Raw genomic sequence first — 14,685 nt, 5'->3', positions numbered from 1 at the left:
GCAAACAAACAGAGACTGCCACCCACAATATGCAAAGCACTAAGTAGATGTCACAGTGATATATAGATGATTATATACAGCCTTTAACTGAAAGATATTGCAACTACACAAAGGAAAGATACATTTTTAAAAGCTTGTAATACAAGGAGAATAAAAAGTACAAGTCAAATCCTACAATAGTATAGACTAGACATAGTATAAATATTAGGTGTCAGATGACAAAGCAATATAACGGAATGTGCCATAGGGCATATACTATGGTGGGTGCTGACTAATGACATTACGGTGTATTATGAGCACATTATCAAGAAAGCCATAGCCTCAACTTCAGTGTTTTACATTCCTGAAGTGGCTAATTGCTCCTCAAATCTATGTACTATATATAATGTTCTGAAAAATTTCTAAACTGTAAAACTATGGTACTAAAAAAACACAGCATCATTTCTCTAACAATTATCTTTTTGTATAATACTTGCGACTTTAGGTTTTCCTGAAGCTGATGTGAACATTTGTTTAACTGGTCCCCAAAGTAGCCAACATTTTAAAGTTAGGTTAAGTTTATCTCTATTCCTAGGTAGTTTAAAGATAATTAGTTGAAAGAAATTCTAAGTTTACTTAATCTCTATAGAGGGTTTATACTTAAATTAACTTTCTTTAAAAAAACTCACTGGAGAAGGCTTTATGACCATCTCCGGTCACACATTCCAGTACTTAACAACTAATGAAGCTGAAAATATCATTAAATTTTTTTTTAAACAAGAATACCTCAAACAACAGGTCAATTTTATTCTTATAGCCTCAGCTTCTAAGTGCAGCTGCTTTCTGTTCTCCAAATCACAGTGCTTCTCTATTTAAATACAGGAGATCACCTTAGCCATTTGTCCTTTAAGCTGAATAATTCTAGTCTTTAATTCTCATTATTTTCAACTCAGCATTTTCTTTCTTCTTGGAATTCTTTCCAAGTTAACTGCACCTTTTAACACACAGATTTACACCTGGATGTGGTAACCTAGAAAGGTTCTGATTTCTACTAAAAATAATGGATGTTTAAAAAATACACCAAAGAAACCTGACTGCTATTATGAGGGCAAGGATATGTGTAGCGTTTACTCTATTAACCCTACTTTCTAAAAAACAAATCATCAGATGATATGTTATTTTATGGGGAGAATATAGAAAAATGAGAGACTGAAAAAAAGATTTTGTAGGTATTCCATTTTAAGTTTGTTTCAGGCTGGGATAAAGATGTGACAATAAACAATGTAAAATCTCAGTGGCTTTACACAACTGGTTTAATTACTGTTCGTGCTCTCAACAGACAAGCAGGAAGTTCTGCTCTTGATAACACTTGGCCATTTGGGCTGGATAGCCCATCTCAACAGTAGTTTTCACGATTAGTATGTCAGGGAAAGGACTGAGGCCAGTTGTACAACAGCTTTATAAATTCTGCTGGCATCATCACCAACCACATTTTATTTGCACAAATCAATCACATAGATATGTCCAGCTTCAGAGTAGAAAAGAGAGATGCGGTCTTATCAAAAAACTAGAAAAGGAAGAATCAGTGTATCTGTAAAAAATCTCTAGGAGCTATCAGAAAGGGTTAGTCTTTTATGTTCACCCCAAACTGGAAGAAAAATAAAGGAATGTGTAATTTTTCTGAATCTACTTATATAAACATGGTGCAGGAAAGATTCATTGTCAGATTTCTTGATTAAAATGATCCCGATGCCATGCTTGCAAACATATCATTAGTGTTTGGCAGAGGAATACAAGAAAATTCAATCACGCAGATTGTTTTTATTAAAAAATATGCTAGCTCAGCTGTGCATATCAATTAAAATTATAGATTGTCAAAAAGAAGACCAAAAGGAATTCTAACCTGTTTCTGATTCAACTGAAAAATAGGGCTGTCCCTGTAGGATACTATAGACAACTTTAGCGCTGTTCCCGTACGTTGGGTCATCAGCATCCGTTGCAGTGACCTGGACAACAAATGTGCCTGCAAGGACAGAAACACAAACTGAAAACAAATGAAGAGTTCATTTTGCCTCTTAATGCATACACACAAAAAGCAAGAATTTAATTTTGTATCTTCAATGAGTGCTTGGTTAAAAAGCCTTGGATTCTTCACTGTGAAGGCATGTAATGAACATTAATAAATACGGTAAGGGTTAGGTTAAGCAATCACCTTGATTGGAACTGATTCCCACTCATCTACAAACCCAGGATTGGACTACATTCTTGCTGTAGTGATTCTTGCAAGTTATTCAGTACTTTATTTTGTCCACAAAATTAGTTCAGGAGCTGTCTAACCAAGAGACCACGCATGATTTGGCTAGATATTCTGTCACTGATACTGTTTCTCTTGCTGACAGGAAGGTACAATGCAGCAGCTATTTTCTGATTTTAGAAATGGCAGCCTGAGGACAATGCCTAACCTCAGTGGGATAAAAAATGTGGTGAATATTTATGTTAAATATTTATTGCAGTAAGAATTGCATTGTCATGAATCCCTCTTGCTTTGAACACATTTATCCCATTGTTCTTCCAACTTTCTGAAGCAGTTCTGGAGTCTTCTTTCATGAGTGTCTTTAGTTGTACTATTGTGGTTGCCCTGATGTCCTAAATTGATTGAAAGTGTTTATGGCAATTTCTGTCAAATAAAAACGTAAAAGGGTGTCCTCATCTACCTTATTCAATGGATCTGGCACTATGTGGCTTCTTGCTCTTCCCTAAAGTCAAAATGACCATGAAAGCACACATTTTCAATTGGTTCAGGACATTGAGGCAGCCTCGGCAGCACAACTACAGACAGTCATTGAAAGAAGTCTTGTAGTTTGATCAATCTTGCATTCTTACATCTGGTAATCTGAGTAAATTCGTTGAAGATAGCAATATGTAATGTAACAGTTGCTGTTAATTCCTATCATTCTGTTCTGAAACCCTGTATCATTTTTACTGTTTTCGCTTTGCTTTGTTTTTGTCTATGTTGTTGGTATTTTGCTATTGTTCTTTTTAAAATAAAGAAAAATGCAAAAAAAAAAAAAAAAAAGAGAAAGTGGCAAGAATGATAGAATAAGTGTATTTGAACCAAGAAGGAGTATTTTGAGGGGGACTATTGCCTTTTGTACTGTAGTAAATTTTAAAAATTTAAATGCACACAACACTTTTTGATCAACCCTTGTATAACTGAAAACTAGAAAGAAAGAGCCAGAACCCATACCAAATTATGTACAAAGCCCTAGTAACTAGCTTTCATATTTTTCTACTTAAGTAATGTGACACCCTCTGGTTAAGATCATTTTATGGTTAACTTTTGATACTCCCTGCAGATAAACAGCAAGCATACAGCTAGAATTCTTCTATCCATGAAAAGGACAAGGAAGTTACATCTAGGGAATGTTAGAATTTTTAAATTGCTTTTGTAATATCTGGCCAATTTCATTTATTGAACAAATAGATTGCACTATGCCAAGGTTGGATGCTCTGGATGAATCATGCTGATTCATGAGGTGTAGCACCCATCTTTGTACTTTGGCAAAGTGAGGTGGAATGAATGAGAGCCTTATATGAATTTAGAGGGAGAGCTAACAGAAGTCACAAACACCCAAGTTCTTATTTGTATTAGTATGAAACTTGTTTGCCTTTGGTATATGCTTATGTGGTTGTCTTAGGTACCTGCTAGTTACCAGATATTGTATTAGAGGCTCTGCATCTGTTTCCTTATTTAATTCTCATAATAACCCTTAGGAGTTGCCACTTATTATTTATTTTTTATAGAGACAGAACTGGAGGATCAAAGGAATCAGGATCAGAGAAATAAAGTAATTTGCCCAAGGCTACACTGCTAGCTATTACTGCAGATAGTTTCAAATTTAGATCTGTTCAATACCATAGTCCACTTTTTTACCTCCCTGCTGTTGTCCTACTACCTTTATGTAATTTCTATAAGAGCTTGTGTATATCATAATAATAGTATATACATTTATAAAATTGATGAGTATCAACATTCTTGTGCCTGGATGCAAAATGGGAAAAAGTCTTCCCTTTGTCAAGGGATGTCACTGCCAGCTACCCCAAATATTTGTAATACATATGAAATCCTATAGTGGTTTTTTTGTTTTGTTTTGTTTTGTTTTGTTTTGTTTTTCTCCGGTACCGGGAACCGAACTCATGACCTTGCGCTTGCCAGGCAGGCGCTTTTTGCCACTGAGCTAAATCCCCAGCCCCACCTATAGTGGTTTTGAAAGTGTATTTTCCCCCTGGGGTTGCTCAGTGCATGACCTGCATATCAGTTGTTCTGGGTAATCCCAATGACAAGACTACCCTTCATTAATTCTTCTGCCTTTTACCTTTGAAAGGAAAAATATTGTGTTCTCTAATAAACCTTTCTCTTTAAAGAATTCTAATTCATCATTTTGTTTTGCTGATAATTGTTAGATTTTTTCCTAACAAAATAAAGTGGCTTCTGGTAATGAGATGAGATGAGCAACTTCTTCATGAGAAAAATTTAGATATTTTACAATCATTTCTGTGGATTGGATATTTTCCACTTCTTGGATCTGTGACTCTCAATATCTCTGATATCCACAGGACAGAATCATAGAAAAGTTACTATGTAATTTTAGCCCTTTTGAATTTGACATAGTGAAAATAAAAACACCCCTTCACTTGAGTAATTTAGAATTTTTCACTCATTCTTTCCTACACATAGAATCCTTTGATGTTTGTAGGAGTGATGATACCTAAAGCAACCGTCTCTATTCTTTCCACTGGCCTATAAATTCAGACTTTTTCAAAACTAGTTTCCCTCATTTATTCTAGATTCAATAAAATCTCTTAAACAGAATTTTAGGCAGAATATACTTTTTGCTCAGAACTTTAAATGTATTTTTGTTGTCTCTCTGTGCTAATATTACTGATGAGAATGTGTCCAGATGTTTTCTTGTTCTAGTCTTCCTGGTTAGGTTTTTATTTGTTTTCTACTTGTTTATTTGTTCTTGTTGTCAATTTGTAACAGCTAAATCTTGGAAATAACCCAAATGTCTGTCAGCTGAGGAATGGATAAACAAGATGTGGTATTTTTATGCAATGCAGTACTACTCAGCTGTAAAGAAAGATAAACTTGAGGCTTTTATAGGTAAATGGATGCAACTAGAGACCATACTCATAAATGAAATAAACCAGACCTGCATGTGTAAACGTCATATTGTCTCCCTAGTATAAAAAACTGAAAGAGTAAATAAGATCCAAAAGGTACAATAGATATTATAAATGGGAAAGAAATGCTCAAAAGGAAAGAACAACTGGGATATGGGAAAGGAGAAAAGAAGGAAGGGAAAATAAAAAACAAAAAAATATATATATATTATATATATATATATATATACACACATGATAGCTAATTGTACTACTAGTTAATAATTGTACTACTAATTCTTATTTGCTCATTGAAAGGAACAATCAGTGCTTTTCAGTGCTTATATTATTTGATCAATTATACATGCCTATATCTTGTAATCTGAGCAAATACTTTGAAGATAACAGTATGCAATTTAATAACCATTGTTAATTTTCCATCATTTGTTTTGAAATTCTGTATCATTTTTTTCTCTCTTTAAATAAAAAAAATTCAGACTTTTATAGTCTACTGGGGAAGTCCTTCCTTGGAGCTGAATATCGATATGGCTAAGAGAAACGGAGTAGGCTGGTGTCTTTCAGCCCAACAAACAGTGGGAGATCAGGGGGCAGAGAGAAAGTAGATGAGATGGTCTCTCATTTGACTTCCCACCCTGTTGCTTATCAAGCCATCATTAGAGGAACTGCTGTTTTTTTTTTTTTTTTTTTTTTTTTTTTTTTTAACAAGATGAGGCTAGAGTAATACTAGGCAACACTTGTGCACTTATAAAAAGGATATATGGATTATTTGGAAATATGCTGCCTTGGGGATTGAGCACTCTAAATTCTTTCAACTCAGCATATGTGGCTCAAAGGATGCATAGAGAAGAATCAGTTCTTGTTGGAAATCACATCTCACTCACCGACATCAGACATTTCGGGAACAGTAGCTGTGTAAACCTCCTTGGTGAATATTGGTTCATTGTCGTTGATGTCATGGATCTTGATGATGAATTCAGACTCGGGCTCTACAGGTCTCCCTGTCCTTCTGTTAATAGCTTGAGCTCGAAGGATGTAAACCGGTTTTTCCTCCCTGTCCAACCTTTTGGTGGCCTGTATGTCGCCTGTGTTTTCATTGATAATGAAGAGATCTCCTGCTCCATCTCCTGAAAGGATATATTTAAGTGATCCATCTCCTCTATCCTGGTCTGAATGTAACTAGTGTAGAAAAAAAAATTAAAGAAAGTAAAAGTCAAGCATGTGATCCTGAATTGTTTTTGTGTTTATGATGCATTTTGTGTTAACTTTCATTCAATCCTTTCTAAAATATACAGATATTTTTCTTTTATTATTTACATAACCAATCAATAACAAATAGCATTAATTAATAAATATATTTCCTTGTAATCATGGAATTTTCCTGAACTGAAACAAAGTTTTAGAAAAATTTAGGAGTCTTTATTTTGTAGAAGGAAAAACTAAAGGCCAGAGCAACAGTAAGATGCCCAAGGCCAGATTACCTTTGCTGGAGTGAAGTTATTTTTACTACACCTTTCAGGTTCTACTTATACACTTTCATCTTCACTTGTATACATGCAAACCTACTATACAAACGATGGTCTTGAAAAAGGACTTTGGTTTCTGAGTCAGAGACAACCAGGTATATCCTGCCTCTTGGTGAATTCAGGGAGCTAAGCCATCTCTTTGGATTTTTAGTGATGGAGGCTACAGTTCCTTTCCCAGGAAGATATGATGTTTATTTATTTATAAAATTTAACTCAAAGCATTTGAGAGACATCATAAGGACTACCATGAACAATGCCTTGAAAACCATCTTACTAGGTAATTGATGAGTTCAGTTGGAAGAATGATGTTTAACATTCAGATTTTTGTACAAAAAAGGAACTTCTGATATACAGAGCCGGGCTAAAGTTGAAATGGTCTGCATTATAAGGTGGTGAGTTCTAGGTTCTTAAAGATAATCAAGCAGATGGTTTGATGATTCACTGTCAGTAAAGTGAGTCTGGAGAAAGGGCTGAAGTAAAATGAATTATAGGATATCATGGAAGTGGAAGAGGCTGATCTTGGAAAGGCAGGCCACTTTTCCTCTCCCAAAGATCATTTCTACAGTCTGGAGTTTCTATTGTTTCCTTAATTCTGTTTTTCATTTTTAGCAAAAATTTAGGTCTTCAAATAATCTAATTTTATTCACAAATTTTAATAGTGCTTTTGTTGAGGAAGACTTCTTCAAAGCCTGAGATACAGGCATCAGAGACACAGAGACAAGTTAATTGTAGTAGGAAAGCTGTTAGTCTATCTTTTCTCAGTTTTGCTGAAACAGAGGAGCTATATTACCACAAAAAAGGCAGCAGGTAGAACAACTCAGTCCTCTTGACAAATACTACACAAGATGCTCTGAGGAGTGCCCACAAACACATCTGAAAAGGGACTCCCAGGGGAAAAAAGAACTTAGGAAATTATCTAAACAATCTTTTGTTAGACACACTTTTCAGTGTGTTCTGTGGAATATCATTTACATGAAGTGCAGAGAGGAAGGGTCCTGTGGTCCAAAAAATATACAACTTCCTTATTACTTTTTTTTCTTTTTTGAGAAACTGTGCCCTACACTACACAGCTATGGATAGTTATTTGCAGAGTTTGGGAATGAGAATATTATTCATACAATTAGTAGCTTTGAAAGCAATTTGGCAGGAATAATGGAAGATAAATGTAAATGGGGAGGAAATTGCTTAGAAGTGAGATAAATGCAATGAGAAATGTGAAGCAAGAGCACTCCCTGATTTGTGTAATGTGACATGCTAAGGGAACCTTGAAACCATGATGACATAGAAAGAGCCACTGGGGAAAGTTTAACTTTCCATTGTCAGTTTCTAATGAGTGAGGAGCACTTTTAAAAAGTGATTTCATTAAGTCAGGAGTAAAGCAAGCAGCCTCATTGCCCTTTGGATCCTTGCTGCAGGCAGGGCAGCTGTGGTCAGCAGCTCGGTACAAAGCTGAGATGCCACCCCCAAGTCCGAAGTATGGGTCGTGTTCATTCTCTTTGCCTTACCAAGTGCAAGACTATAGCAGAGCTAATTAACCTCCCTGAGCCAGGGTCCTTATGAATAAAGCGAAGACAATAAGAGCTATACAACAAGGCTGTTGTGAAGGTCTAATCAGACACCATATACAAATGCCATACTAATTGTCACACAAACATGCAATAAAAGTACGGTATGTATTTTACAAAATACAAAACGCCTTCCAATTTACAGATGTTGCTATTATCATTAGCTTTTAGTTCATAATCAGCATGTTTTTGCTCATGATTCTGACTTTGAGAACTTTTTTTTAAAGACCTGAAAGCCTTATTTTCCAAACACCCCATATCTCTGAGGTAAAAATCTGTTATCAAAAGACAGTATTCTTCTACCCGGTGGCAACTGCTGTCTTTCTATGTGATTTATTATATTCTGCATTCCACTAGATTATAGATTCTCTGTGGCCGGTGCTTTCATCATTTTCAATATGTAATTGTTGCACACTTAGTAGGTGAATATCACATCTGGTCACAAGATTTATTCAGGTAAAAGTAATCAGAAACTTATTTTTAGCTGTCAGGGAAGACTATTTCAATGACTTACAGAACAAACACTCCAGACAATATAGAGGTGTAGAGGGGATGCCCAGAAAGAGTGTGGACTAGATCAAAATTCTGATTTATCAATATTTGAAAACTAGCGGGGAAAATGCATCTCTTCACTCAGGCATTGTCTGATAATACAACAATTTAACCTTCTCCCCTCACTGAGCCTTATCTGGGTCTGACCCAATGTTCACAGCAGAAACATCTAAATGCCTCTTTTTTTGGGGGGTCCCCTTCCTCCCCGCCTCTGCTGAACTCCTCGGGAGCTGGTTCTTTTCTCTCTTCTTGGGAAAAAGAGGAAACAGAAGATACTGGTGCCCACAAAAGCAGTGGCAACAGCCAGATATTAGGGGTTTATTGAGCAGTTAGATTTTAATTGGATTTTTCTTCTGGGATGTCATTCATCAAGGCCACTGTAAAAGACAGAAGTTAAACAACAACAAATAAAAGGTTGTAGGCTGCCCGAGGCATGTTTTTACTAATTTCAGTTTAATGTAGCTGTTCCATTAAGTTTAATCATCTGGTTCACTTTTAACTATTCACCATCAAGTAAAAATTATCCACTTCCCTCAGAAAGCCACACCTCACCTGTGGTTGGCAGGACTCTGTGCTGTTGTGTTTGTAGCATTGTGCGCCAGAAGGGGCTCTTGGTCTGTGTTTGTTTCTCTATTCACTTTTTCTTTAATAAGAAAAATGCAGTGTCCTGGCAAGTGGACACAGGAATTTGTGGTTGTCATGTGGTCTCGTGGAGGGCCTTACCAGGTGGTGGTGGAACCTTTGCCTGTGGTGCTGTGTATCCTTGGGGACATAGTTTCCTACTTCCTGATGCATGTGCCGGCCTCCAATTTAATTTTGCACTAAATTCATGGGTACAGCATTAATTATATGGTTTTTTTTAGTGGTCTCTGAAGCTAGCTGGTGCTGCTGTATTACTCCGACTTCCTATGTGTCACCGAGTCACTACCTCAGTCAGTGAATAAACTGAATGTTCTAAGTGTATATGTTGTGGAGAGAGAAAATGGTCTCTGCAAACTCTTATCTAGATAGCACTTATGACAGTCAGAAAGGAAGTTAGGAAGAAAATATATGATGTTTCATTGAAATGAATCATTAAATCATGGCCAATATGTTTACAGAGTGTGACGCAAAATGATGTGGCCCTGTAAGATAGTAACGAGTGCTAATCTAAGGTATTCTAGGATACTCAGAGAATAGCTATGATGAAAAGACGCTGTGTGGGAATGAAGTGGAGAAATAGCAGTCTAAACAGAAAGAGAAAACACTTTCATGCTAAACAGGTTAAATACTGTTTTAAATTTGGGAATACCTCTACAATCTACTTACATCAAGTTAAAGCTTAAGTGAATTTAATATACATATAGATATTTGTATTCATATCTTTCTTTAAGGTGCATATATATAATGCTAACAAATATACTTCATATTGTGGAGGCTGAGGAGATCTTACTGGATAAAGTTTATGTTAAAGTTTATGTTAAATTGAACTATTCTTGAAGTGTATGACAGGAATTAGAAACTGATTCTGTTTTAGAAACTATAGGATGAGGTAAATAAAACTATCTTTTAGTAAAATTTCATATTATATATTTTACTACGCTATGCTTGAATATTAATGATTTAGCATGAGTTATCTAATTTATATCCAATGATTACTTCACAAATGAAAAAGTTGAGAGCAACATATTTTTGTGGCAGTGTGCTAGTTGTTGGCCAAACCCTTCTGTTAATTAGCTTTGTGTTACTTGTAAAAAAATCTGAGATAATAAACTTATAAAGAAGGGAGGCTTATATTGACTTGTGGTTTCTGATGTTTCAGTCCATGGTAACTTGGTCCCATTGCCTTGAGCCTGTGATGTGGCAGAACATTATGGTGGGAGAGTGTGCCAGAGGAATCTGCTCATCTCATGGAAGCCAGGAAGCAAAGAGGGGGAGAGGAAGAAGCTGGGGTCCCCATACTCCCTTAAAGGGTATGCCCCCAGTAACTTCTTCCACCTAGGCCCCAACTCCTAAGGGACTCACCACCTCCTAGTAGCTCCACCCTGGGACATGGCTTTAATACATGGGCCTTTGGGGGACAGTTCTGGTCCAAACCACAGCACTCCTTCTCTGGATCTTCCATTGTAGTTAATGGTTCAGGAAGGCTTGTTGTTCTTCAGCCTTTTCTTTAAATTTCACAGTGTAGTATGTGGGAATATGAAGAGGGAAACTTAGCAGGGATTGGCTTATTCTCTACTTTTTATTCCCATAGACTGCAGTGCAAGTGAGGCAGAGCCTGCTTACTCCAGACTGATGAACAGGATGCCTGAAAGGATGGCAGGGCCACAAAGTGAAAGTAACCTGGGCTCCAGAATAACCTCCTCTCTGACCAGCTTGTAATACGAAATAGAAAAGTGTCTTATTTTACTCATCATGTTTTTGAGGGTTTTTGTTTGTTGTTGTTGTTACAGTAGTTCTGCTTTTACCCTAACTCTCTGCTTCTCCAAGTGTGGTTTCTGGACCAGCAGCATCACCTGGGAACTAGATAGAAATCTAGATTTTATGCCCTACCTACCTCCAGCATCAGACACTCAGGGGTGTCCCCAGCATTGTGTTTCAGAAAGCTCCCCAGGTAATTCTGATGAGTAATCAAGTTTGAGAACCACTGTCTCAGCTAGTAAAATGATAAAGGTTAGAAGCAAGGAATTTGGGCCAGAGAAATGGATCAATGTAAATCCATGCTACATACTAGTCAAGTAACCTTGGGGAACTTTGTTAATGTTTCCATGTCTCTGCTTCTTCATCCACATAGTGAGAATACTAATGATGCCTAGTTTACAAGTAGCTGTCTCTGAAAATTAATAAAAAAGTATATAGCAAATGCTCAGTAGAGGATCCAACTCTGAGAAAGCCTTCCATAGATGACTCTTCTATTCATAAGCATGAAATTTTGAAAATGGAAAGATTTGGGTATGAATTCTGACTTTCCTATTATTCAGAATATTAATGACATTTTAGTTTATATTCTGTTCTCTATAAGATAGCTTTCATTATAATTAACCTTACCAGCTATTCCTCCTATACCTCTGTTTCAAATGTTGGTGCCCCTTAGGCCTGTGTCTTAGGTCTTCACTTTCCACATTTTGTATACTCTTTCCCAAATGGAATCACATATTTATTTCCATGGGTTCTACTATTATCCATGGGCCAGTTATGCCTAAATCTCTATATAACCCCAGGACAGACCATTTCCCTGAGATCTGTGATCAAAGATTTATTCACCTTGCAGGCAAGTCTGAGACCATTTACATTTAGCACATCCCAGTGGGTCTTAACTGCACCTTCTCTCCCAAACATTTCCCTTCTCTTATGTGTCTCATCTTTATAAAGGCCACCAGCAAGATCATCTACATTCGGGAAGCCCCCAACTCCTGTCATTCTACCTCTTATACATATATCTAACTTTTTCCATTTTATTTGGTACCAACCTGGTCCAAACCACCACTTGTCATTACTGTCCTCCAAATAGAAAGACAAGTTCCTTCCTATTAATTTTCTTTTCTGTGATTAGACCAACTTAAATATAACTCCAGTTCTGAAGATGCTGCTGTCTTCCAATCAAATCCTTCATGATTTCCTCTTTGCTCCTGGGGTAAAGCTCTTTCATACAGCCTCCAAAGACCACTATGGGCTCTGTTCCTTTAGCTTTAGCAGTCGCCATTCTCACTTTAATTCTCCTTCCTGTAGCCACTGTACTTCTGCAGTTTCTCAAGAATGCATTAGTCTCTTCCTTATCTAGGTCTTCCACATGTGGTCCCCTTGGCATAGGGCCCTTTTGGCATCTTTACCTGGTTAATCCAACTCATCTGTCAGGTCTGATTAATCTTTATCCCCGCAGGGAAGCCTTCGCTAAGCTGCTGGACTAAGTTAGGTTCTCCTATGTGCTCTCAGCTCATTCCCCATTGGGCCATCAGAACATTCTACTTTTTATTTTTTATGACTTGCTTTACAGGTGTTTTACTAGCTAGATTGCAAGTCCATGAAGGAAGGCACCAAAGCTGTCTACTTCTGTCTTCTCAGCATCAAACATGCTGGCACATTATTGATCCTCAATAATTAATGATAACAAAGAATGAATGAATAAATGTAAAGTTCATTTGTATAAGATACCAATGACCAATGAAAGTTTTTGGCACATAGCACACAACCCATAAATCTCAGTGTTCTCCATTTCCTTTCTTGCTTGACCTCAGGTTAACTCTATATAAGAATACACACATTCCTGAAGTGCCCAGATCATGCAGCAATTACTATGAAACATTAGGCAAATGATCTAATTGGAGCAGTCTGAGGGAGTAAGTCAAGCTTTGCCTCATATTTGAATAATTTTCTTTTATAATCAATTGAACATTGATACAGTAATAAAACCAATTTCTTTTGGTTTTGTCCATGAGAACAGATTAGTTATAACTACAGTAAGTTCATTAGTCATTGTAAATACTTTGAGTATTGAGTCAGAAATCACTTGCTGATGGTAGAAAAGTGGCAAGATTTTGCTGAATCCTATTTTAAGTATCATTCTTATCACACAAGAGTGCTCCATTTTACAGAAAGATTGTTCTGTTGTGAAATAACTGTTAACTCAGACCCTTTAAACATTCATTGGCCTGAAGAGTTGCATAAGGCAATACATAAAAGACATTTAATATCTGTCTTGGTTACTTTTCTCTCATTGCTGGGACAAAATACCTGATGCCCAAAATTAAGGAAGGAAAGGTTTATTTCACTTACAGTTTGTGGAGGTTTCAGTCCATACTTGGCAGATTATAAGGCAGAGTGGCACATGGCAGAGGGCTATAGCTCATGTTGGCAGAACACAGCAAAGCAACCAGCACACACAAGGGAGGAAATGGCCAGAAGCACCCTCTTTCTCTCCCTTACATATGTAAACTATCCACCCCAGGGCGGGTGTAGCTCTCACACCCATAATCAGTCAAACTCTAAAAGCCTGCCCCATGACTGCATGAGGCTTTGGGGGGACACCCAGACACAAACTATAACAATATCTATCTTTTATAAACTTCAGTTTAGGCTTGGAAACACTGACTGGTATGCTCAAAAATATAAAATAAAAGCATTCAGACACATGAGTCCTATTATTACGTGTTAGGAATAACAGCATAAACGAGCTGGAATACAGCATAGAAGTAATCTGAAAACTGGACAAGATGGAATCAGGGAGTGTGTATGCTCTTTGATGGTTTAGGAAGACTCCTTAGAGAAATTCAGATCACTGACAGAAGAAAAACGATTTTGCAGCCGATGAGCACATGGCATGGTTTCAAAGCTCAGTGTGGGAGAAAATCCGAGGAGGCCATAAGTATGTGCCTGGGGTAATAAAAGCCATAAAGTCAGCAAAAATAGAAAGGCTCCTTCCCTCGAGTTGCAGGGTCACATATTTTGTAACATTGCATTTGGCTGCCCTCTCTTTATTATTTTTTTAAACAGCTTATCCCTTAAGACTTAGTCCCGTGGAATATTAGGAACTTGATATAGGTTGAATATTGAGTAAAAAATTTAGTGGAATACAATAAAGTCTGCCTGATCCAATAAAATAATCTCTGTAGATAACTCTTTTAGACTAACCTCAGTCTTTATGTTTTCTTTTTTCCTGCTTCTGATCTAGTCCAGAATGACACCTGGATATTTGGAAGAGAAAGATCCACACGGCTTGAGTTAGTGGGAAATTTGGGGACTTTCTGCCCAAGAGCAGCCCAATGACCTAATCTCTGGCCAATACAGCTCACCCATTATTTTCCTCTATAGCAGCTATGGTTTTGAAAGGTGAAATAAGGATTTGAACAAGGTGAGTAGCTTTATCCTGTTTCCCCTTACTGATATGATGCATTTCCCCGGGTTTG

At 36.9% G+C, this 14,685-nt stretch overlaps 1 protein-coding gene across 4 annotated transcripts in view; it reads right to left on the bottom strand.

Moving 5' to 3' along the window:
• Positions 1–14,685, bottom strand: part of Cdh6 (cadherin 6, type 2, K-cadherin (fetal kidney)) — a 129,540-nt gene that overhangs the window by 26,138 nt on the left and 88,717 nt on the right. For all 4 annotated transcript variants that reach the window (XM_005386145.2, XM_013515003.1, XM_013515004.1 and 1 more), the window contains exons 3-4: positions 6,045–6,339; positions 1,883–2,002 (exon numbers count right to left, since the gene is read on the bottom strand). In XM_005386145.2, the coding sequence (XP_005386202.1) occupies positions 1,883–2,002; positions 6,045–6,339 (415 nt within the window). The remainder of the gene's footprint in view (positions 1–1,882; positions 2,003–6,044; positions 6,340–14,685) is intronic.

This window comes from Chinchilla lanigera, unplaced genomic scaffold (assembly GCF_000276665.1).
Source record: "Chinchilla lanigera isolate Chin_1 unplaced genomic scaffold, ChiLan1.0 scaffold00025, whole genome shotgun sequence".
Lineage (NCBI taxonomy): Eukaryota > Metazoa > Chordata > Mammalia > Rodentia > Chinchillidae > Chinchilla > Chinchilla lanigera.
Note: the sequence above shows the minus strand (reverse complement) of the source record. Positions and strands in the feature narration are given on the sequence as shown.